Here is a 23,272-nt window from a genome sequence, read left to right as displayed (position 1 = left end):
AAAGATCAGGCTTACTAGCTGCTTTGCTTTTCAATATTCTCTGGCTGGCTTCTGTTATTTTCTCTTAGAGAACCTACATAAGGACTCTATGCAGGCTCTTGGATACCCCATCAGGGAAAAATAATAATAATCAGATGTCTAGGAGATAAATTACACTACAGTTCTCAAACGTCTTGGTTCCCAGACACTGAAAACCCAGAAGTAAGTATTCCAGTTTTTGAACTTTTTTTGGAAGCTGAACGTCCGATGCGGCTGTCAGCTATTGTTTCCAGGGTGCCTGCACCAATCAGAAGCTGCACCTTGGTTTTCAAACATTTCATAAGTCAAACGGACTTCCGGAACGGATTAGGTGCGAGAACCAAGGTACCACTGCACTTGGTCTCTTGGTTTTGCTATTGGTTTTGCGTTTTTGTTTTTGAGGCTTTTCCAGTTAATTTGTTTTTGTGACAGTGTGGAACCCAGTTTAGCTACTGGGTTTGATTGTGTGCCTGCGGAAATGGATAAAAGCCCCTCATCCAAACAATTGCTATCATCAGTGCAGGTAAGGAAAAAATATAATTTTAATTTTTATAATCTAAAATACTGTCTTATTTATTTTATGGTACAGTACATTGATTATTGAGACACGGGTGGCACTGTGGGTTACACCACAGAGCCTAGGACTTGCCGATCAGAAGGTCGGCGGTTCGAATCCCCGCTGTATGCCGGCTCCCTCGGCCAATAAAGCGACATAAGTGCCACAACCGCAGAGTCGGCCACAACTGGACCTAATGGTCAGCGGTCCCTTAACCTTTTTGCATTGAATATTACTTTCATTTTATGGATCAATGATCTCGTTAGATAGTAAAATTCATGTTAAATCAATGTTTTAGGGGTTGTTTTAAAAAGTTTGGAATAGATTAATCCATTTTGCATTCCTTTCTATGGGAAAGCGCGCCTTGGATTTGAAACACTTTGGTTTTGGAACGGACTTCCAGAACGGATGAAGTTTGAGCAGCAAGGTACCACTGTACAACTTTTAGAAGACATCTGAAGGCAGCCCTGTCTAGGGAAGTTCTCAATGTTTGATGTTATGCTATTCCACATCTTGGATATTTTCACTGGGGATGTGAGAACTCAGGACACATTGCCCCCCCTTCTCCCTTCCTCTTGCCAGAGGACCCTTGGAAGGGGGGGGGCGCAGGATTGAAAGAGGACACCCCATCCCAGCCCCCCATCCATCCTCTTGCATTCATTCCTCCACTGTAAGGAAAGCTTCCCCCAATTCTCCTTTTCTTCAGTGGCCATTCGAGCTTTTTAATTTTACTCCCCCCCCTTTTTATATTAACATTATTTCCATACACTCCAAACATTTTTCATATATACAGTACTGGGGTTATACAAACCCCTCGGACTTCCCCCGTCCGCCCTGGTTTCCATATTTCACCCTCTTTTCTTGCATATTTATCTATTCTATTTCACCTCCTTATTTACTACTTCATAAATGTTAAATAAAATTTACTTCATAAATGTTAAATAAATCCTGCTAATGTTTCTAAGTAACTGCAATGGTTTCTAAGGTCTTCTGCAATTTTTTTCTCATTCTTGATTAATTTTTTTGTCATCTTGGTGCCTGATCTTCCGGGTCATCTTTAGCATTCGGCATCGTCCATCGTTTTGGTAATCCGCTCTTTTGTTGGGACCTTCTCTTCCTTCCACATCTGGGCTGACAACATTCTTGCAGCTGTTGCCACATACAGAAACAGTCTTTTTAGGTCTCTTGGTATTTCTTCTCCTGTTAAACCTAGTAAGAAGGCTTCTGGGGTTTGTTTTCCCAATTCATTATAAATCATTTCCCAGAAGCCCTGGTGTTCTGTACTGAGCTTAATCCTAGATCAATAGGATCCAGAATGCAGCAGTCTGATTGGTCCGCAGGAGCCACCCAATCCAGATCCAGGTGGAAGTGAATCAGCGACCTGATTGGCCTGCAGGAGCAGCCAATCAGGCTCCTAGATGAAGTGAATCAGCGACCTGATTGGACTACAGGAACAGCCCCGAATTAGCCAATCACGTGGGGCCCATTGTGTAAATAATGTATATACAGCTAGACATTTGGGGAAAAGTTTAATTCATTGCTACTATGAGATAAATAAAGAGCATGAAATTTACACTCGACTCCGAGTATATTTCACCTTTACTACCTTACATGACCACCACATATATTAAAAGGTACCCTCTCTATCCTTACATTTCCCGCATAAGTGAGATGTATTTTTTGAACATTTTTGCCAAATTTACTGGAGTCAAATACCAACGGTACATAATTTTCATGTAGTTTTCCTTCGATGCACAACAAACCGTAAATTTTAAATCCTCTTTCCACAACGTCTGCCGTAAATTAATTGGTAAGTTATAACCTACATCCTTTGCTCACTGTATCAACACTGCTTTTACTTCTTCATCCTTTTACATTCAAGTTTTTAGGGGGGGGGACAGCTTTGCAGGGAGGGGGGCCTCTGCTCCTTGCAGGCAGTGTTGGATTAAATACTGTGGGGGCCCCTAGACAGTTGAAATCTCTCACCCCGCCTTGCCAATTATATCCTAATACTTGACTGTCATTTTCTTTCAAGATCAAATCAATATTATTTTTATTCATTTTCACGGTGCCCCTAAAATAATAATAACAGACTTCCGGGTTAGCACGATCGACTAATGGCGGATTCCCTCTGAGCTCCGGAGGGAATCGGCTCCGCAGGATTGGGTCTTGCCGCTGCGGCGACACGGGGACCCTTAAAAATCACAAGCGGTGAAGCCTGTGAGCATGGTGACTCGGCGGGCACCATTTGCGCCCCTCGAGCTGCGAAAGACCCTTTTTAAAGGCTCCGGAACAGGGATGGGGTGAGCGGTGCGGTGCTGAGAGGAGACTGCTCCTTCTGCAGAGTGAAGCCGCACTGCCATTGTCGGAGAGCGCTGACTTCTTCTTGTGAACAATCGGACTGTAAAGTAACAACCCGTGAGTAGTACGGAAATTGGATCTTTAAAGAAATTGTTTATGAATTAGGCATGATCGGGGAAGGCTTAAACAGGAAGTCTGCCTCCCCGATTTGTAAATAATTTAAAACAAAGGACCTGCTAACTAGGGTCGAGAGAACTCTTTTTTTTTTTTGGTCAAATATTTTAATTTCACAGTTTGGCAGTATAAGAAATGTTACTGGAGGATAAAGAACTAAATTTTGGGAGCTGAAGTGTCACCCCCCCCCGGACCCAGGCTGATAGTAGATTGAGACTGATGGACACTTGTTGGGGACTGAAACCGGGAAAGGGGGGGTGGAGTTTGGGAATCCAAAGGGGACATAATTATAATTTGTTCTGTTTTTATTCTGTTTTGTTATTGGTATGAAAATTGGGAAATTTGTGGAAGGGAATATTGGTCGATCTTAGAAAAATGTTTTAAGAATGAGTATTGATATATAAGTATTGATGTTTAAGTTTGGATAAGGCAAAACTGGTTTTTAAAATGAACTAAATTAAATGAAAATAAGGTTAGCAAAGATAAATTGAGGAAATGGACTAAAGAGAAAAAGTAAAATAATAATATGTTTAAATAAATTATTAAGTTAAGGTTGAGAAATAAGTAATAAGGATTTGCTGAGTTAACAATTTAAATTGGAATACAAGAAGGGGAGGTGTGAGGAGGTCTGAGAAATAAGGTAAAAGAAAATAAGCAATTGAAATTTTATGTGTTTTATTTTTGTATGTTTATTACTTTTTGTTTATTTTTTGTTTTTGTTTTATTATTGAAAATGCTAATAAACATTTAATAAAAATAAAATAATAATAACAATAATAAATTGTTATTTATACCCCACCCTTCCCGGTTCAGGGTGGCTAACAACAAATTTAAAACACTTAAGTGTGATACAACAAAAAACAGCATAAAATATAGTATAAAAGCATGAATAACAATAAATTCTAAAATCAATTTAGGGAAAAATCCATCCACTAAACATTAGATGATCACCAGGGCTTGCTGGCTGAATTAGTCCTATTTGGGCCAGTGAGGAGACCAGGGGAGAATTAGCTGTGGGATCCCAGAGCGGGTAATCTTCATAAAACGGGGAGGGGGAGGGAAGGGGAACAAAAGATCAGGCTAAGTTCAAATTGAAAGTCAGGCGGAATAGCTCTGTCTTACAGACCCTGCAGAAGGAGGTTAAATCCTGTAGGGCCCTAGTCTCATGGGACAGAGCATTCCACCAGGTGGGAGCCATCACTGAGAAGGCCCTGGCCCTGGTGGAGGATAGTCCGACTTCCTTAGGGCCCGAGACCTCTAAACTATGGTTATTCATGGACCTTAAGGTCCTCTGTGGGGCATACCAGGAGAGGCGGTCCCGTAAATACGAGGGTCCTAAGCCCATGGGCTGTTGCCCACTCTGCCTCTCTGGTCATCTGGGATGGCTTGCAGGGGGCAGGTCTTCCACAGTTTCCTCTGTAGAAGGGAGCATTTCATAGTTTTTGTTTTCTTAGTTTTTGGTTTAAAATAAAAATAGGTATTAAAGAGATGCCAAGATCCTCGTTTGGGCAAGTACTCCTTGGTGAGGATGCCAGTATATATGTTGTGATCTTTTCTGTGAACCACCCTGAGACCTCCGGGTCTATGGCGGTGTCAGGGGCTCAGGAGCAGAGGCACAGGGGAGAGAGGGAATGGAGAGCGAAGGGGAAGAATCCGAGGGCAGCGTAGGGGAGTATGACAGTGGCCCAAGAGATTCCATGAGTTTCTCCAGCGAATCAGAAGATTCCCAGACGGTTAGGGTTGGGGTTAGCTCTGACAGGCGGTATATGAACTCTAATAATAATAATAATGCAAAAGATGCAAAAAAGAATGATGGAAATATAGGCTGTTAGACCTTTAAAATATGCCCTTCTAAGTTGCTTCCGAAGTTCCCCACTTCCCTTGGCATAGAAAGAGACGGCATGTTAGGTAAGTTAAAAACGCAGGCAGTGTAATGTAAGTTCCCAAAGGTAAATGTTTCTAAAGGATTTGTATAGAAACACCAAGGTGGCTTGCTTAAGCCACACAATCTAAGCTTGGAGCCCCCAGCTTAGACCTCCTTCCTGGAATGGGAAAAGCAGCTTCCTCCCTCCCAAGGTGAGGGAGAGTGGCCTAGCTAAGCCTGGCAGGACAGTTTACTCTATGGCATTAACCCCTTCAGGCATTAATTGGAGTTAAGTATGGTGGTTCTATGACGCTGGTTATCCCCCAAGAGTCTTCTTCGTGGAGCTGCTACCTGGCAAGGTCAGAAGGGACCTGGCTGGGTGTACCTGGGAACTCATCTACCTGCCAGGACAGTGGCAACACTTTTGGTCTCCTGACTTGTAAGGAAAATGGGTCTCGGCAGATCTGCTCGGCTGCTCTCCTGGCCTGCTTTTAACAGCCGTACCTCAGCCCAGGCCTCTTGGCACCTCTGCAGTATGTGGGCTTCCATTCATGGCTGATTTTTTTTGGGGGGGGGAATATTGTCTCCCAAGACAGATGGATGCCTACAACAACCACCACAATTATTATTAATTGAATTTGCATACGTTCCTTCATCTGGAGATCTTCTTTGGCGATCCCTCATAGCCGAGTAAGATTATCTTCCATAAACATGGTTTTAACAATGAGTCCGTAAGTGACTGTGGAGGCCAATTCTGGATCCACACATCCTTCCACAGTGGGGACATTGGTTTCTGGGCAGGAGCTGATCACGGTGTGGATTTGCCAAGCATGCCATGAACCTCTCATGTTCAATTTTTTAAACCAAAATTACTTCCAATGGAGAGAGCCACCATGGTGTTCTCCGTTCTAATAAGTTTTCATATCTGTCCTATACCTTGTAGATTGATTTTCTTATCAAGTGGTTCAGGAATCTTTTATGTACTTTCATTTTATCATACCATAAATATGTGTGCCACCCAAACCTATTATCATGACCTTCAAGATCTAATAAATCTGTATTTTTTAGCAAAATCCATTCCCGCAGCCAGCAAAGGCAGGACGCCTCATAATATAACTTCAAATCTGGCAAGGAGAAGCCCCCTTACCCATAACATCTACATTTTTCTGTACTCCATTTGTCCCCTGGCAGCTCATTCCCGAGGGGGTCATATTTTCTGCGGTTTGAGTGGCTCTTAGAAAGTTCTTCCTAATGTTTAGTCCCAATCTGCTTTTCTGGCCCCTTCTTCTCCAACTTCCAGCCTCTGCCCCTTCCTGCTCACCAAACCTTGATGCCTCTTCAGCTTCCGACGCCTCCTCTTCCCAGTCTGCTCCCAGTGTCCCACCACCAACCCCCGGCTCTGAGCCTTCTTCCCTTGGGGGTTCCCATGGTGCCAGTTCATAACACCCACACATCAGCAAGTCTCCAGCCTCAGCCTTTCTGTGTTAAAATACGACCATCCCTTTGCAGAGTAAAAAATGGAAGCTTGAGATTAGGCTGCTTGGCCTTAGATATACTTCTCCAGAGTGTCCCAGCACTCTTGGAGTCACCCTCTTTCCCTCCTACAAAAATAGCAGGTGATAGACTGAGTAGTAAGCAAAAGGAAATATGATTCCTCACATTCAAGTCTTGCCAGGCTTCAGCAAAGAACAGTGAAGAGGACAAGGCAGGCAGTGATACTTATAAGTTACTTTCAGGGCCGTCTTAAGCATATCCGTGGTGCTGCGTCCAGCCTCCACCTCTTCCCTGGCACCCTCCAGAACTTGGCGCCCCGGCACCTCGCGCCACTAGCCTCTATGGGTAAGACGCCCCTGGTTACTTTCCACTCACTGAAAGTAGTAAGATGGCGCTTGACAGAGAGAGAGAGGGAATTTACAGTAAGGCTCTGTCTCTATCAGCTTGAAATTAAAAATAAGAATGATCTGAAGCCAGGAGGATTTTAATCCTTAGTCTAAGTTTCCTGCCACAGTCGAAACAAAACAAAAAATTCCTTCCAGTAGCACCTTAGAGACCAACTAAGTTTATTATTGGTATGAGCTTTCCTGTGCATACACACTTCTTCAGATGCACACGAAAGCTCATACCAGTAACAAACTTAGTTGGTCTCTAAGGTGCTTCTGGAAGGAATTTTGTTTGTTTGTTTGTTTCAACCACGGCAGACCAACACGGCCACCTAGCTGTAACTTTCCTGCCACAGACGTTCAAGGGAAATAACAACACAGAGAGTAAAATTCCCTCGCTGGGGGAACTTTTGCATGACACCAATGTCTCCCGAGAAAACAAACATCAGAAGGAATATTTAGTAGAATCAATGCATTGATTCAAAAGGAAGCTTATGGTTTGAATGCCATAATCGCTGCACTGGTTGGGTTAGTGGAGACAGGAATTCTAACCGTAGCCCTGCAGACAGGGGCGGCCTGGGACAAAACTGACGTGGCTGGTGGTTTGGAGGCACAGCAAGATGGCAATGGGTCTGAGCTCACTAGGTCCAGGGCTTTTTTGCAGCCAGAACTCACCAAAACTAAGTTCCGGCATCTCTCAAGGGTGTGGTCTGGCACCTCTTTTTCTATAAAAATAGCACCAACTAGGTCCCTATCAGGGTGAGTAGCTAAACCATGGGTAGGCAAACTAAGGCCCAGGGGCTGGATCCGGCCCAATCGCCTTCTAAATCCAGCCTGCAGACGGTCTGGGGATCAGTGTGTTTTTACATGAGTAGAATGTGTCCTTTTATTTAAAATGCATCTCAGAGGCAAGGGAAAGCTGAGGGTAATCGACAAGGAATCTGGACTTTAAAAAGGTCAATTCCAGGAAGCTGAAGGAGCTACTGGGTGAAATCCCATGGTCAGAAATACTCAAAGAGAAGGGAGTCCAAGATGGATGGGAGTTTCTTAAAGGTGAAATCCTGAAGGGCCAAATGCAGACAATTCCATCAAGAAAGAAAATTGGGAGGCAGCTAAGGAAACCAGTGTGGCTGCATAAGGAGCTTACAGATGAGCTGAGACTTAAGAAGGGAATGTGTAAGAAATGGAAGACAGGGGAAATGATAAAGGAGGAGTAGACACAACTAGCCAACAGTTGCAGGGTAAACATCAGGCGGGCTAAAACTCAGAATGAGCTCAGGTTATAAATAACAAGAAGGGCAGAAGTAGTAGTTTCCTTAGGATATGCTTCTGGAGGCAAAGGCTACAGAATGTTGGACTTCAAAACAGGAGAGATCAGCACCATCTATGTAGTCAGTGGCATAGCTAGGGGTGCGGGAGGAAAAAGCAGTGTGGGGCCAGGACAAAAGTTTTGTCGAACCAAATGAAGCCCATTTAGTACGCCTCTGTGGTCTAAGACAGGCTGCTGGGCATGGAATGAGACATTGTACAGCATGTTCACACAGCCAGGGCACACACAAGCCACACAGACAAGTGTTTGCACGGCAAATGCAAAAATGGGCCCTTTCCCTATGTACTGGCATTCGTAGATGACTTGCCTATTGCAAGAACGAGTAGCCAAGATTACACACATAGTTCTCCAGTATTTAAGCAAGGGTGTGGAGGTCAAGGAATTTGGAAAATCCTCCTACAACCCAGAGAGCAGAAAATGTATTGTTTCTTCTAAGTCAAAAGCCAAATGTCTCTGAGCTGCTTGACAGCCTCGGTTCTTTGAGTCTGTCGGGTCACTTACAAGCATCACTGTCTGCCTGGTACCGTGTTGTTTGCTGAATCCTGGCAAGACCTACATGTGAGTAAACGTGTTTTCTTGTACTTACCACACAGTCTGATTACTTTTGCAGGTGGCAAAGGGCGTGACTCCAAGTACATTTAAAGCTAAGCAACCTGCTCTCAAGTTTCGGTTTCTACTCTGCAAAGGGATGGGAATAGTTTAACTCAGAAAGGCCAAGGCTCTAAACCTCTCATGTGAGAGATAAATTAACTTTAATATATCCTCTCTTGCTTATCCATCAAATAGTTTCTGCCCAGAACCCTCCCGTTCCACCCAATAGAAGGCGAAATAAGATGAGCCACCCACTACTCACTTGCATGGCTCCCATAGGGTGATTTTCTGGGGAACTGAGGAAATCAATAGCCCCCCCATCACAAACATGGCTCTTGCAAAGAGGTCCTTCTTCGCCTGCAGCGTTGGCCTACACCACAGGGTAGTCTGTAGGCTAAGGCTGGCCCAGCTGGCAAGAGAGCGCACATGACCACAGAGGCCCCAGAAGCCTCAGTCCTCCCTATCTGTAAAATGGGCCCATGAGGAACCTCCTTTTCCAGCTTGCTGTGGGGATGGAGGGGCCAGTGGAACAGGCCTCTGCTCTGTGTGGCTGTGCCAGGAGGTGGAGGAAGGAGTGAGCAGGGCCTATCAAAGCCACCGCACCCCCCTCCAGATGTGCCTTGGGATGGGGGGGGGAGCTGTGCTGAGCCTTTGCACCCTGGGTGATAAGAATGGGGGTGTCGCCACGTGGGGAAGGTTGAAAGTAGTAACCCCCGCATCAGACACTGCCTTCTTCTCCCACCACACCTAAAAATTGCAAGCTGGGGGTGCCCTGTGATGGAGGGGGAGTCATGCCGGAGAGTGGTGGATCCAGCCTGGTGGGGGGCACCGTGAGACACCCCCCTCTCCCGCCACCTCGCCTTTCCTGCCCTCCGCAGCGCCTCCGGTGCCCCCCCTCCAAATGCAGCAGCAGCTGCTGCCGGCGGGCGCCTTTAAGAGTGGGCAGCGCTCCTGCGGCGACGCGGCGGAGATGCGCTGCTGCTGCTGCTGCTCCTCTGCGCGGCCGGCCGGGCTGTGATGCTGAGGCGGCTGCCGGAGGAGGAGGAGGAAGAGGAAGGAGGAGGCGGAGGAGGCGGCAAGGCGAGGAGCGAGGAGGAGCGAAGAGCAGCGGCGGCGGCGGCGGCGGCGAGAGGGAGCCTGTGCGCGCCGCAGCCTCCGCGCCAGCATCCTCCTCCTCCGCGGCGGCCGCCGCCTGCATCCTCGCCCGCATCCTCTCTCGCATCAGGACCAGCGGCGACATCCTCTCGCATCAGGACCAGCCGGGGAGGCGCCGCCAGCAGGCGGGCGGGCGGGCGGGGGCGCAGTGCGGGGGAGGCAGGCAGGCAGGCAGGCCCGGCGCCCCCCCGCCCGCCGCCTCCTCCTGCCGGGCCGAGCCCCCTCCCCGCGGCTCCCGCTCCCTTTCCCTGCCGGGCCGGCCGACCCCCTCCCCGGCTGGTCCATGAGCCGCGAGCGCGCAGGCAGAGGCTGAAGGCACCATGTCCTATGCCCCCTTCCGAGGTAGGGGCGCGCGCGTGGATGTGGGGGGGGGGAGGGGGGAAGCTCGCCGCCCCCGGCCAGGTCCACCCGGCTCGCGCCCCATTTTCGGGGGATGCAGCGGTGAATCCGGAGCGAGGCTGGCGTGGGCTAGGATTGACGGGGCGCGCGGAGTGGGGGTGGGGGCTGCAGGCTGGAGGTTATTTTGGGTATCTTGGGGGTCGTCCTGGGGCCTGGCGGGTGGGGGCGGCTGGAACTTGGGGGGCAGGTGCCCCCCCACCCCCGTCTGGCCCGCTTGGGTCTCCACGTGGGGCGGAGGGGGCAGGGAGGCGTCATCCTAGCGCTGGATCCCAGACCTTCCCGGGAAGGCCTTCGTGGGTTGGGGGGCAGGTAGCGCAGCTCCTCCCGCCCCCAGCACCTCTCTGTGGGGAGAGGAGGCCGAGCGAGGCCCCGCCATCACCAGCAGAGGCCCGGGATCCCCTCTGCTCCTCGCAGATGCTGAGCTGGGGGGGGGTCTGCCTGAGACGGAGGCCTGTAAGGGGGTGTCTTATAGCTCTTCTTGCCCCCCCATGCTGCTCACACCTGCCGTCCTCCCTTGACAGAGTGGGCCCCTTCCTCCTGCCTGCATCCTTGAAGGCCCTGCTTGACCCATAGCTCGGTCTTTCCTTCTCCTTCCACCTCAACCCTCAAATTCGCCCCCCCAAAAAACTAGCCCTCTCTGGCGATCCCACTTCCTGCCGTGCAAAGGGTCAGGGTTGGCACTGCCATGTGGTCCCATCCGCCCAATGCGCCCCCCTCTAATTGCTGAGCAGACCATGATGGCTAGCTGGGGGGGGGGTCCGAATAGGGTCCTGGGGGGTTCCTGAGTGCTCCCTCCCACTGCCAGCTGTGCCACCCCCCTCCTGTGGCCCTCATGTGGCAGCCTGTCGCGGCTGGACCCTCAGCAGCCAGCAGGACCAGTGGTGAGGGAACAGGGGCTCCTGCCACACCTGGAGACTGCTCCGCGCACCTGCAGGTTCCTAACTCCTACTCTGCCCGTGCTCAGAGGCCTAGAAGCCTCAGTCTGTGCCTACCTCTCCTGTGGGGCAGACCCCCTCTCAGCCATTAGGGGGGGGGGAGTTAGTGCAGCACCAGCACACGCAAGAGGGCAAAGTGGGTGAGGGGCAGCATTTTGTGGGGAGGGGGCCGCAGTACGCCTGGCAAACAATTTCATGCATGTATTTTGTGGTTGTGCCATTGAAAGCATGGCGGGGGGGGAGCAGTGTATCAGGATCCCACACCAAGTGATATGTGGGGGACGGGGAGAGAGCCCAATAATCCCCCCTTGAGGGGAGAGAGTGACCAGGGTGGGTGGGTGGGTGTGTATTGCTCTCTGTTCCCAGTCCTTGTGTCTTAAGAGGAAGGGGCTTCTTGGGGGGCTCTGGGACCCCTCGCTTGGCACCCGGAGGCCTCCCTTCTCTTCCTGTGGCAGGAGAGGGGGCGTGATGTTGCTAGGCAACCCTGTCAGAGGGATGCTGGGGTGGTGGGGGGGCTGTTTCAGCAAGAAGCACATTCCCAGAGTGTGATGCTGCACTGCAGGGAGCTGCTGTCCCCCCCCCCCTAGCCACACACACCCGCCAAGACCTCCTTCTCCCCCCCCAAAACAGGAAGGTCCGGCTTCTCCACCCCCCACCTTCCCATTGGGTGGCCTGAGGAGGAAGGGGGCACCCCAAGCCCCCTCCCCTGCTGGCGTGTCCTGGGCTGCCCGAGTGGCTCTGCTGCCACTTCCAGGAACTGGGGCTGCCCCCCCCCCCCGTCCTGTCACTCTGTGGTTGACCCATAGCACAGTTGTTTGGGGGTGCAGGTCCCAATCCCCCAGGATTGACTTGCGAGAGGAGGATGGCCACTTCTCTTCCCCCCCCCCCGTTTTCTCCTTGGGAGACCACCCAGGGCCTTTCTTTCCGGTGGGGGGGCGGCGTTCTGGTTGTGTCTACAGTGGTGCAACTCCTTCCTGCTTCCTCCCAACAAGATGCTGCTGCCCAGTGGCTTCTGCCGCTGCCCGTTTGCATATCATTTGCATAGCAACAGAAAGAGGATGGAAAGGGGGAGTGGGGGTCTCCAGGACAGAGATGAGGTCTGGGTCATCTCTGTGGTGGCTGGCAGGCAGCTGAAGGGTTAACAGTGTGCTTTGGCAGGATCCGCACCCCTGTCCTGGGGGGGGGGTGTCCAGGTGGCCTTGTGGGGGCTCTGCCTCATGTGACCAGCAGAGGTTGGGTGCTTCCCTTTGCCTGCTGGGGAAACAGCCTTCCTTGGAGAGGTCCCCAAAAAACATCGCTTTTCCTGGGCCAAAGCCACATGTTCCCCTCTTGATGTGTGTCTGGGGGGGGGAGAGTTTTTGGCAAGCATCCCTGAAGATGATTTAATGAGCTTGTGGAGAAGGGATCTGCTTGCCTCCAGATCTGATTGGCACCTTGAGCTGGAAGCAGATTCGCATTTGCATGCTATTTGCATATCGCCAGCCAGTCCTTTTCACAAAAGCAATGTGTGTGGGAGCTTGGCATTTTTACGTTGCGGGGGGGGGGGGCTGTTCCCCTCTCTGCCACCATTTCCTGGCCTGTGGCTCTTCCTTGTTGGACTTGGGGGGCAAGGGGGGGCAGGCAGCGCCACTCGCACCCAGGTCCCTAGCCCCCTCCCTCCTTCTATGTGTCCCCCACCCAAAAGCTGGTGGCGCCTTACAGGCTTCTCCATCCTGATTGGCCTTCTAGCAGGTGGAGAAAGAATGGCAAAGGAAGAGAGAGCGCAAGAGAGATTTTCCCTTTGGCCACGTGGGGGGGGGGGCTCGGGGAGGCAGTCACAAGACCAGCCGGGCACCTCTTCAGGCCAATGCATGGAGGGGGGTCAGAATCTCAGATATATATAATCTCATTGCCATATGGCACCTGAAACCTGGGCTATGGTTGCCACAGTTGAACGTCTAGGTGCCGTTTTTCATTGTGGTTGTTAGCAATGATATCATAATTACGAATAACATCATTTCTATACTGCTTTATATTTTAACAAACAAATCTCAAAGCAGCTGGCACACCTCTAAACATCAGAAACAATAATTCAGAATAAATTTAAGCTTCGAGAAAAACATTTCAGCTCCTTTTCTAAGAGACATTCTGTTTTTCCCTGTCGCCACCTGGCAACCCTGAGATCGCTACGTGGCCAGAATTGGAGCTGTGCCAGTCGCCAAATGCGCCTGGCGCCTGGCTAATTTCTAACGCTGCTTGGGAGGTTGTGGACCCTCCTCCTGCCCCCTTCCGTGGGGCAGTTCTGAAACCCACTTGCTGCACTTCGGAATGCAATCACACAGGGTCAGCCGAGGAGGGCGCCTGAGTTTCTGGCTAGGGGGTGTGGAGGACTGGACTGGGCTGGGGGGGGGTGACGCTGGGTGATTTTCATCTGCCTGTGGAGATGGGATGAAGGCAAGGATATAAATTTAATAAATAAGAATGGTGGTGGTGGTTGCTTGGGCCATCTCTGGCATTGCTTTGCCCGCTGGGGGCAAGATTGTGTTGCCAACCTGCTGCCCCCCCCCAGGTGTTTATCTCAGGAGGGCCTGGCTCTTTCTGCCTGCCGCTCAAAGCTGCAGGGAAACGCCTTTCCTTGTTGCAGCCGCCTTTGGGCAGGTGGGCCAAGGCTGCGCCTGAAAGCGAAGGGATGGAAACTACGAGCGGGGAGCATGCGGAGGCGAGTGCGAGGGCAGCTGCCCCAAAAAAGCCACTGGGGGTGAAGTTCAGAGGGAGAAAAGGCAGCATTTCTCCCAGTTCACTGGTGGAACTCCTTGCCACATGAGGAGAAGGTGCCCACTGGCTTAGGCAGCTTGCAAAAGAGGCTGGGGGCTCTCAGGGCCAGGAAGCAAAGAAGAGCCTTTCGGGGACTCTTCCAGCGCCTGCCGCCAACGTTTTCACTCAGGCAAGCCCGCCCAGACACGTCTTTTCATATTTCCGCTCACTGTCGATTTTAAGCATTTCCCGACTGTTTTCAACTGCCTGTTTTACGTTTCAACGTTCCGGTAAAACTCTTGTTAGGAGGCTTATTAGAACCAAGCCGTATGCAAAAATTGTACAATCATAGAATCATCGCATTGTCAAGTTGGAAGGGAACTGTCTAAGATGCCTCCCCCCTCAAAAAAAGAGCTGATTTTCATTTTCCAGCAAAATCTGACAAGCTGTCAGCGTGTAAAATTCACTTTGCTTAGTGTTTTTTTTTTAAAGGGCTCTCTGTTAGGCAAAAGGGGCATTGCTGGTGGGGGAGAGATGGCAGAGTGGACCCTCCCCCATATTTACAGAGCTTGGTGGGGGTTCCTTGGAGACATTTGAAGCCCAACTCCTGATGATGATTATTATTATACCCTCCATCTGTAGATATCAGGGTGGTTCACAACATAAACATACAATATAAAAAAACAAAATTTAATGAAATTTACACACCACGTGACTGAAAAAAACCTCAGCCATTTACAGAAAGAGAAAACAAGCAAAATTTGGGGGAAATCACAACCCTACAAAAGTTAGAATTTGTACTAAAACAGGTTAAAATAACCTCTACTTTCTGAGCACCTGTGCAGGCTTGTCTGAACAAAATTGTTTTCAGCAGGCTCTGCAGAGAGTTCCATGAAGGTGCCTGTTGGATTTCAAGAGGCAGGGAGTTCCAAAGGGCAGAGTTAGGGTTAGGCACCTTGCGTGTCTCAGGAATCTATGCACCTTATAAAATGGAGAGAGGGAGACGGGGTGCTGGGCGATGCCCCCCTGCCTGGCACCCTCCCGCCATTTTGGGGAGGGCAGCTTTCACCAGCCCCTGCCAGGCTGGCCACGTGGGTGATGATGGGAGTTGTAGTTCGAGGGAGGTCAATCTAGGGCCACTCCCTGAGAAAAAATATTTTGGGGCAAGAAAGGATGCAAAACCGAGAAAAACTGCCCTTCCCAAAGGCCAGGCCATGCCTGGGTGGCCGGGTGGGTGACTCTCTCGCACCTGAGTCCCGTGTGATGCCAGGGCTGGTTCTTGGAGTCCATTTTGAGCTTGTGGGGAGCGTCAGCCCCTCCTCGTCCCAGGTGTGGGGCTGCCCTACTCTCCCTTCCTGCTGTCTCAGGACCCCTTTGGAGGGAGAGGCCAAGCGGGGCCCATATTTTTCTGCAGCCCCTGCCAAGATGGAGGCTGGCGCTGCTGACTCCCTTCCTGGCCAGGGAAGATGGCCTTTTGTGCCCCCCACCCCTCCCAGGTGGCCCCAGGGCCCCTCCTCAAGTGGGCCCCAGAGGGACCTGTCCCCCCTTCCCTGGCAGGGACTTCTTCAGTCAGGCCCCTCGGAAGGAACCAATGAGGCTGAGATTTTTTGGGGGGAGGGGGATGCTTTCGCCATTGACACACCTCATTTGGATCCCCCCCCATGCCTAACAGCGTCAAATACTTTGGGGAAGTAGGTAAAGGGCAAAAGCTGCTAAGTTCAGCTGGTTACCTTTTCATGCGTTGGCATCAGGCTCCCCAGTTCAAGGTCGGCAGCTCAGAAAGCGGAAGGCCAGCCCCAAATGGGCAAATTTCGCAGCCATGCAGGAGCACAAGGGGGGGGACCCGGACAGGGGGACTCCTGCCTCCCCTGCACCATGATTATTACTAAGATTACTATGATTAGTTGTAATAGTAGGAATGCCATCCGTCTAAGTGCCTCACAGCGATTTCGCAAGAAAGATGCCTTAAGCTTTGGGCAAATTCAGAGGTTGGGCCAGGGCAGAGGCAGCGCTGCCTCGAGTCATGTGGGGGTAGGATTTCATTGGGAGCACAGTCCTGACTCCCTAGTACCCAACCTCCAGGGGCTGAACGCCCCATCAAATATTTGAGGGGGCCACCCCCCAAAAACTGATGGGCATTGCCATTCTTGTGATCAATTATGTGGGGCAGGCTTACCTGCCCCCACTATCGTATGCGTGTTATTATTACTATTATTGCTATTATTAATAATCAAACTAGTATACCCCCTATAGCCATAGGTCTCGGGGCGCTTCACCCTGTAGCGCGGCGGGGCTCCGTCATGTGGCGGGGAGTCCCGCCTGCGGCCGCTGCGTCTGCGCGCACGAGGCGAGGGCGTGGCTTCCCCTGCTGCTGGGCTGACGTAGAGGGGCGCGCGAGGCGGCGGAGGCTCCTCCCCTCGGCCCCTCCACTGCGCAGCCGCAGTGCCTCTCCTCGCCGCCGCCGCCGCCGCCGCCTCGGTTTACCTCAGGCGGAGCGCGAGGGCGGAGGTCGGTCGCCGGGGCCGCCGCTTCGCCTTCGCTTCCGGGCGGGAGCCGGGAACGAGGGAGGCCCACCCGCCGGGCGCCTCCGCGAGGGAGAGAGAGAGGAGGCCGCGGGGGATGGGCGAGGAAGAGGCCTCGGAGGAGGGGCGGAGCCTCAGGCCGGAGGGGCGGAGCCTGTGGGCGCCCTGGAGGCCCATCAGCGCCGCAATCCCGCGAGGAGGAATAATGGCTAAGGCCGGCATATCCCGCTGACCTGAGACTCAGAAGGGGCCCCCAGGGTCATCCAGTCCAGCCCCCCGGAGTGCACCATTCCTCGCATCCGTGACAGGCGGCCGTCCAACCTCTGCTTTGGAAGCTCCAAGGAAGGAGAGCCCGCCCAAAACAGGGTCAGCTGAAGGAAAACCTTTTCCTTTATATTGACTCACAAATGTGTGAGGAAAGTCCAAGTGGATGTCCAGCCTCTGCTAAGAAACCTCTGTTCCACTATCAAACAGCTCTAGCTGTCAGAAAGTTCTTCCTGACGTTTATTCGGAATCTCCTTTCTTCTCACTTGAAGCTCCTAGTTCGAGTCCTACCCTCCAGAGCGGGAGACAGCAGGCTTTCTCCATCTTCCATGCGGCAGCCCTTGAGATATTTGAAGATGGCCATCAAATCTCCTCTCAGTCTCCTCCAGGCTAAGCATATCCAGTCCCCTCAAGCGTCCTGCGTAAGGCTTGGTTTCCAGACCCTTTATCATATTCCTCTGCACACCTTCCAGCTTGAACAGGGAGATGTTAGAAGAGTTGGCTTCACTCTTTCTGGAAACACACTGAGAAATGGGTGACAGCAGAAGAAAGAACTGGCACACTGTTGGCTAGCACAAATATGCTGCATCAAGTACACAGAAGAGGCAGCAAACACTGTCGTTGGTTGTGAGGAAGCTTACACTTCTGAACATTTTGCAGATGGAGAAAAAACAGAAGAGTCACTAGTGACAGAAGAGCTGGTTGTAGTAAGTTGGGCCATTGTAGGTGATCAGAAAAAGATAAAATTGTTGACAAACCATTTCCAAGTGTTACGCATTTGAAGATCCATTGCTGCAAGAAATACCTCCACTTCCTTGGATGACACATAATATACTTTTTTCCCCAAGCTAAAAAGTCCCCAATGCTGCCGCCTTTCCTCATAGGGGAGCTGCTTCATTCCCCCCCCCATAATTTCTTTTGCCCCCTTTTACAGACCTTTTCCAGCTCTACAATATCCAGGGTAGATGTGGCCACCTCTCTGCTCACCAAGCAGAGGCCCTGTTCTGGATCCTTGGAGAACCCCACTTTCTACATCCCATCCTCTTTTTCCTACACTCTGCTTGCGACTAACTTAACCAGTCCTTGATCCGCTGATTCCAGGACTCCTAGGCTTACTGGGTGTGTGGGTGTCTTTGGTCAGATACTTTGTTGAAAGCTGCCCCCCCCCAGGTCCTCAGTCTCAACATGCCTTCTGCTCCTTAGCTTGCATCCTCCTTGGAGATGCCAGACGGAGGCAGAGGACTCGGCTGGCTGGTCCCTAAGGGCCATCCCTGTGCAGGGAGAGGCAATGCTCATCTCACAGCAGGCAAAGGGCGGGGTGTTGTGGACGGAAGTGGGTAGTTGGGCACTGGCTCAGTCCAGGGGACCTGCTTCTCTTACTTCATTGGAATCCATGGGGGGGCAGCTTGTGGGTCTTATCACCACTGGGACACTCAGATCCCGGAGGCAAGCCAAGGGGAGGATGAAGAGAAGCTTTTGAGGGGGACCAGGGACGCGGGTGGCGCTGTGGTCTAAACCACTGAACCTCTTGGTCTTGCCGATCAGAAGGTCAGCAGTTCAAATCCCCATGATGGGATGAGCTCCCGTTGCTCTGAGATAAATAGGTACTGCTCCAGCATGCTGGCCACATGACCCGGAAAAACTGCGGCCAACCTGGCTCCCTCAGCCTGTAAAGCGAGATGAGCACCGCAACCCCGAGTCGCCTTTGACTGGACTTAACTGTCAGGGGTCCTTTACCTTTAAGGTTTGAACTGGAAAAAGATGGGATCGCCTGCCCTGCCCTTCCAGACTGTTCTGCACCCAATTCTAAGGGCTGCAGGCCTTAGGTTCTTGACCTTCAAAGTCCAAACTTCCCCGTGCGGCCAGGACACAGGCTGAGGGCTGCCCTCTGCCAAGGTCGGCTGCCCTGTAGTTCCTGGGCTTGAGTCAAGATGCTCCCAGGGGTCTTTAAAGCTCTAAAGGACTCTGGGAGACCACCCCTTCCCCCAGACCTGCCTGGGCATTAAAACGAGGAGGGCTCTCAACAGTTGTTCTGGTATGTGTGGGGTGAGTAGGTGGCTCGTGGGAGAGCCTTCTCCACAGTGACCCCTTAGCTGTGGGCTCCCCCCCCCCGTGCTCCTGGCATCTTCGTGGGTCAGCTTTTGATGCATGCGCCTGCCCCTGCTCTGTGACGGGGACTTGTTCTAACCTCTTTTAAATCTGCCATGGCTCCCTCCCCTCGGAGGGATATGAGGGCCTTTCCAGGGGTGCACCCTGGTGACTGGGTGCCCGCAGCAGAGAGGCCCACTTTGGCTTTCTCTGGCTTTTCAGACTCAATGCCTTTCTGTGAGGTGTATAGTTGCAGATCTTCAGCTGTGGGAATTTTGGTGCTGCTGTGCGTTTTTGTAACATACGTCTAATTATCTGCTGCCTCCCCTAACCAGGCACCCTTGGTGGTATGGCAAACATCTCCCAACCGGATGAGGCTGACAGGAGCAGCCTCCAAAACAACCTCCTGGGGGGCACCTGGGGGGGGGGAGGCTGTTATATGCCTTCCTTAGGGGTTATGGTTTTAATGTTTGGTTTTGATGTGTGCAATTGCAAGGCATCCAGAACACTGCTACCAGCAACAGTGGAAAGAAGGAAGGAAGGGGCATGAAAAGGGTGTTGGGGGCCTTGGCAGCTGACCTGCAACTGTGGGCATGGGGGGCCCACACTGGCTGAGAGCCAGTGTGGTGTAGTGGTTAAGAGCGGTAGTCTCGTAATCTGGGGAACCGGGTTTGCGTCTCCGCTCCTCCACCTGCAGCTGCTGGGTGACCTTGGGCCAGTCCCACTTCTCTGAAGTCTCTCAGCCCCACTCACCTCACAGAGTGGGGGAGGAAGGGAAAGGAGAATGTTAGCCGCTTTGAGACTCCTTCGGGTAGTGATAAAACGGGGTATCAAATCCAAACTCTTCTTCCTCTTCCTCCGTTCCAGAGGCTGGTGAGGCTGGCAGTGAGGGCAGCCCCTGGGCTGGGACTCTGGCCTGTGCTGAAGCCTCAGAGCGGCTTCTCAAGATCCTGGCCATCTTGTTGAGCTTGGCTTCTTCTTCACCCACATTCCCACCCATCTCTTTTAAGGATCTAAAAATATCCTGCGCATTCAGAGAACCGATCCTCTGGTCCTTTGGCCTCTGGAGGCTGAGGCTGCCGCCCTTTTCTCCTTGGGCCTGGCAAGCCATGCACAGGTTGCAAGTTGCACCTTTTGGGGTGACCTGCTTGTCAGCTGAAGCTCCCCTGAGCACACACATAAATGGACTAGCTTCTAGGACCTGGCTGGGTTTTTCTCGCCACTGGAGGGCAGCACCACATTGCCAGGCGAGGCCCTTATACAACTCCCCATCCTCTGCTCCCCACCCCCATATGGAGATTCCATCCCCGCTCTCCAAATGGAGGCTCAGCTGCAGAAGGAAAGGAAGGAAGGAGAGGAGAGGAGAGGAGGCTCTACACTCTTCCTCCTCCCCTCAGGTCCCACTGGTCGTCCTCCCACCTGAGCCCTCCCGGACCACAGAGCCTGCCAGGAGGCTGCTGAGGGCTCCCAGGGTGGGGTCCTTGCAGCAGCACCCCTGTCTCTGCCAGGGACCTCCTGTAGTCGCCCACCCCACCCCGCCATAGACCATCTGGTGGTTGTGGGGAAAGGGGGCTGAAGAGGCTGTCCCAGCCCCCAAGCCAGTTGGCATCCAGCTTCCAGGGGTGACAGGTGCCCCTCTGGTCAGCAAAAGAAGGAGTCTCCAGCCAAGTTCAAGAAGCAAAACCGGCCAGCAGACCTGATCTTTATTTGTTGCAACAAGGCGCAAACACACAAAGATCAGGAACCCCGAGCCTGGGGCTGCGTGGACTTTAAGACCTCTCCCCATTTCCCATAATACATTTTTTCAACTGCATCATCAATACATCACAAATGTCACAAAGTTAGGAGTGTTTGGCGTGTAGAAACATGAGCCCATCACCCAACCCTCTGTTCACCATCCTTGTTCCAGTCACCTTTTAACTACCTGGACTTAAGTTCCCAAGAACAATAAAAGTATTTACATATCCCCCTAGCTGCAAAGCTTTCCTGTGCTGCTCCTTTGAAAGTATCAGGATTCAATCCACCATCCCTGGAATTCTGCCTGGGGTATGTGCTGTCCTTGATCGCCTCCTGCCTCCTTATGGAAGGGCAAGGAGTGTGACCTTTATGTTTAAGGGATTATGGAGGCAGGGTGGGCCCCAATTCCCCTCTTCCAGAGGAGATATTAACCATTGGAACCAAGGAAATCGGTCAAACCATTGAATTTTGGTGATAGTTTCTACAGTTTTCTATATTGGATAGTCAGAGGAAACAGTAAGATACATGGTATCTGCTTATTGCTACAATCTTATAGCCTCTGCATGTGTGGTGCTTGTGTAAACGGTGAAGAGAAACGGTCAGGTTCATTCTCCTGGCCTTAGTTCGAGGCTCGGGGGGGGGGGACTTGGGATATTTGGGGAGTCGTCTAGCTGCCCTGCCCCATCCCTGTTTTTAACACCTTGCACAGACCACTTGCTCTGCTACAGGAAGAGCCTTGGCTCATTGGGGGGGGAGGACACCGTATTTGCATACAAAAGATCCCAGGGAGAGAGAGAGTCCTTTCAAGGGTTAGGTTTAAAAAGTCACCCTCCTGTTGGCACACACTGTTGTGAAAATGGGGCTTCCCTGACCACAGCTGTGTTGTTGGCATCACCTGGTGGGCCCAGGTGAGACCCTGGAGAGCCACCTGCCAGCCAGGCGGACCAGTGTGGCCTGAGGTGGTCCAAGGCACCAGCTGCTCCTCTTGCAGGCCCTTGAGGGCCCCGAGCCAGGACTGCCATGCTGTGCTTCCGCAGTTGGAGATGGAGATGTTTCCGAATGCTAGTTGCTGGAAACTGCTCTTGTGCTTGGTTCCGGCTTGCGTCTTTCCACAACGGGCACCTGCTTGGCTACTGTGAGGGGAGGATCCTGGGCTAGGTGGGCCCCTTTGGGTCTGATCCTGCAGGCTTTCCCTCTGTTCTTACGTTCTTATGCTTCCTCTATCCCTTTGCTTGCTGTTTGGCCCTTAGGGTGGCAGCAATGGCGGCTGTTCTCTTGGGGGTGGTGTTGTGGTAAGGGGGGTCGCCTTGGATTTGGGGGGCTGCCTGATCCTAACCTGTGAACTGGGCCACAGCATGTATATGTGTGTGCGCGCATGGTGCCGATCGGGTATCTGCAAGAGGAGGGAGAGGGGCTGGCCGGGGGTGGGGGTGGGAGGGAAGGGGGTGCCCAGGGGGCAGGTGGGGGCCTTTGCTTAATGCTTCCCTTTCCACTTTGCGCAGATGTGCGAGGAGCCCCTATGCACCGCGCCCAGTACATGCACTCCCCTTACGACCGGCCCTGGAACCCCCGATTCTGCATCATCTCCGGAAACCAGCTGCTGATGCTGGATGAGGAAGAGGTGAGAGGCCAGCGGGTCGTGGGAGAAGGGGGCACTGGGGGGCAATGGGAATGGGGAGGGTGGGCATTTTGCTCCCAGGGGGAGCCCATTGGAGGCCTTTAAGGCAGCGCATCACCACCATCGCCCGGCCACCCTGAGACATACAGCTCCTACAGCTCTGTATGCAATTAAATAGAACTTCCCAAAGACCAAATATAAATATAAGACTTATATTCCACCAAGTGTCCGTTTCTTTAAATATAGCTTTTACATAATGTATGCAGTACCAAAATCATATTCAGGTGCAATACAGGAAGTCTCAAAGCCAAAGCTCCATCCAAATATTCCTTCATTCAGTAAAGAGAAAATAATCACTACAAGTGTCATAAGAAGAAGAAGTTGGTGGAGGATAACCCGGTCGGCCCTCAATGGAACAATAAGACGGCAAAGCCCATACTCAAATAGAAAAGTCAGTTCCTTAAAACGGAGAAGGCACTCTGCTCATTGTGTAAGGGTTGTCGCTGCTATATGTAAAGAAACAGACACGTGGTGGAATATAAAGGTCTTATTTTTATATTTGGTCTTTGGGAAGTTCTATAGAACTTGCATACAGAATTGTGTGACTGTTTCTTTATTTCTCTGCATTCCTTAGCATTGTATTTTGCTTGCCCGGAGATGTATGGCAAATTTGTGGAGGAAAGGGCTATTGAGGGCTGTCAGCTGCCATGGCTGTGCAGGAGAGTTGCTCTTGGGTTCATAGAGTCATAGAATCACAATACTGCAGAGATGGAAGGAAGCCCAGGGTCATATGGCTGTCCGACCTTTGCTTAATAACCTTCTGGCAGTTCCCTCCCTGCGAGAAGTGAGGTTACAGGGAGAGGGCCTTCTTGGTGGTGGCACCTGCCCCGTCAAACATCCTCCCATCAGATTCAAGGAAATAACTGATTTTTAGAAGACATCCGAAGGCAGCCCAGCTCAGGGAGGTTTTGAATGCTTTGTGGAAGGCATATAAATAATAAGTTATTGTTATTATTATTACCAAGGGAGAGTCCACCACCTCCTGAGGGAGACCATTCTGCTGTCAAGCTCCTCTTCTCCTCAGAAAGTAATCTACCACAAGGTGTT

The 23,272-nt window shown here is 51.6% G+C and overlaps 1 protein-coding gene across 6 annotated transcripts in view; it reads left to right on the top strand.

The window, feature by feature from the left end:
- The first annotated feature begins 10,069 nt into the window (after positions 1-10,069).
- The window catches only part of SYNGAP1 (synaptic Ras GTPase activating protein 1), a 57,684-nt gene continuing 44,481 nt past the window's right edge, over positions 10,070-23,272 (top strand). For 3 of the 6 annotated variants that reach the window (XM_081901373.1, XM_081901370.1, XM_081901367.1), the window contains exons 1-2: positions 10,071-10,211; positions 22,050-22,168. In XM_081901373.1, the coding sequence (XP_081757499.1) occupies positions 10,190-10,211; positions 22,050-22,168 (141 nt within the window). In that variant the 5' untranslated portion in view covers positions 10,071-10,189. Of the gene's footprint in view, positions 10,212-16,863; positions 17,430-22,049; positions 22,169-23,272 lie in introns of those variants that run through there. The other 3 variants (XM_081901368.1, XR_014165822.1, XM_081901369.1) reach the window with 3 other exon arrangements.

The sequence above is a fragment of the Podarcis melisellensis genome (genome assembly GCF_964234715.1).
Source record: "Podarcis melisellensis genome assembly, chromosome: 2".
NCBI lineage: Eukaryota > Metazoa > Chordata > Lepidosauria > Squamata > Lacertidae > Podarcis > Podarcis melisellensis.
Note: the sequence above shows the minus strand (reverse complement) of the source record. Positions and strands in the feature narration are given on the sequence as shown.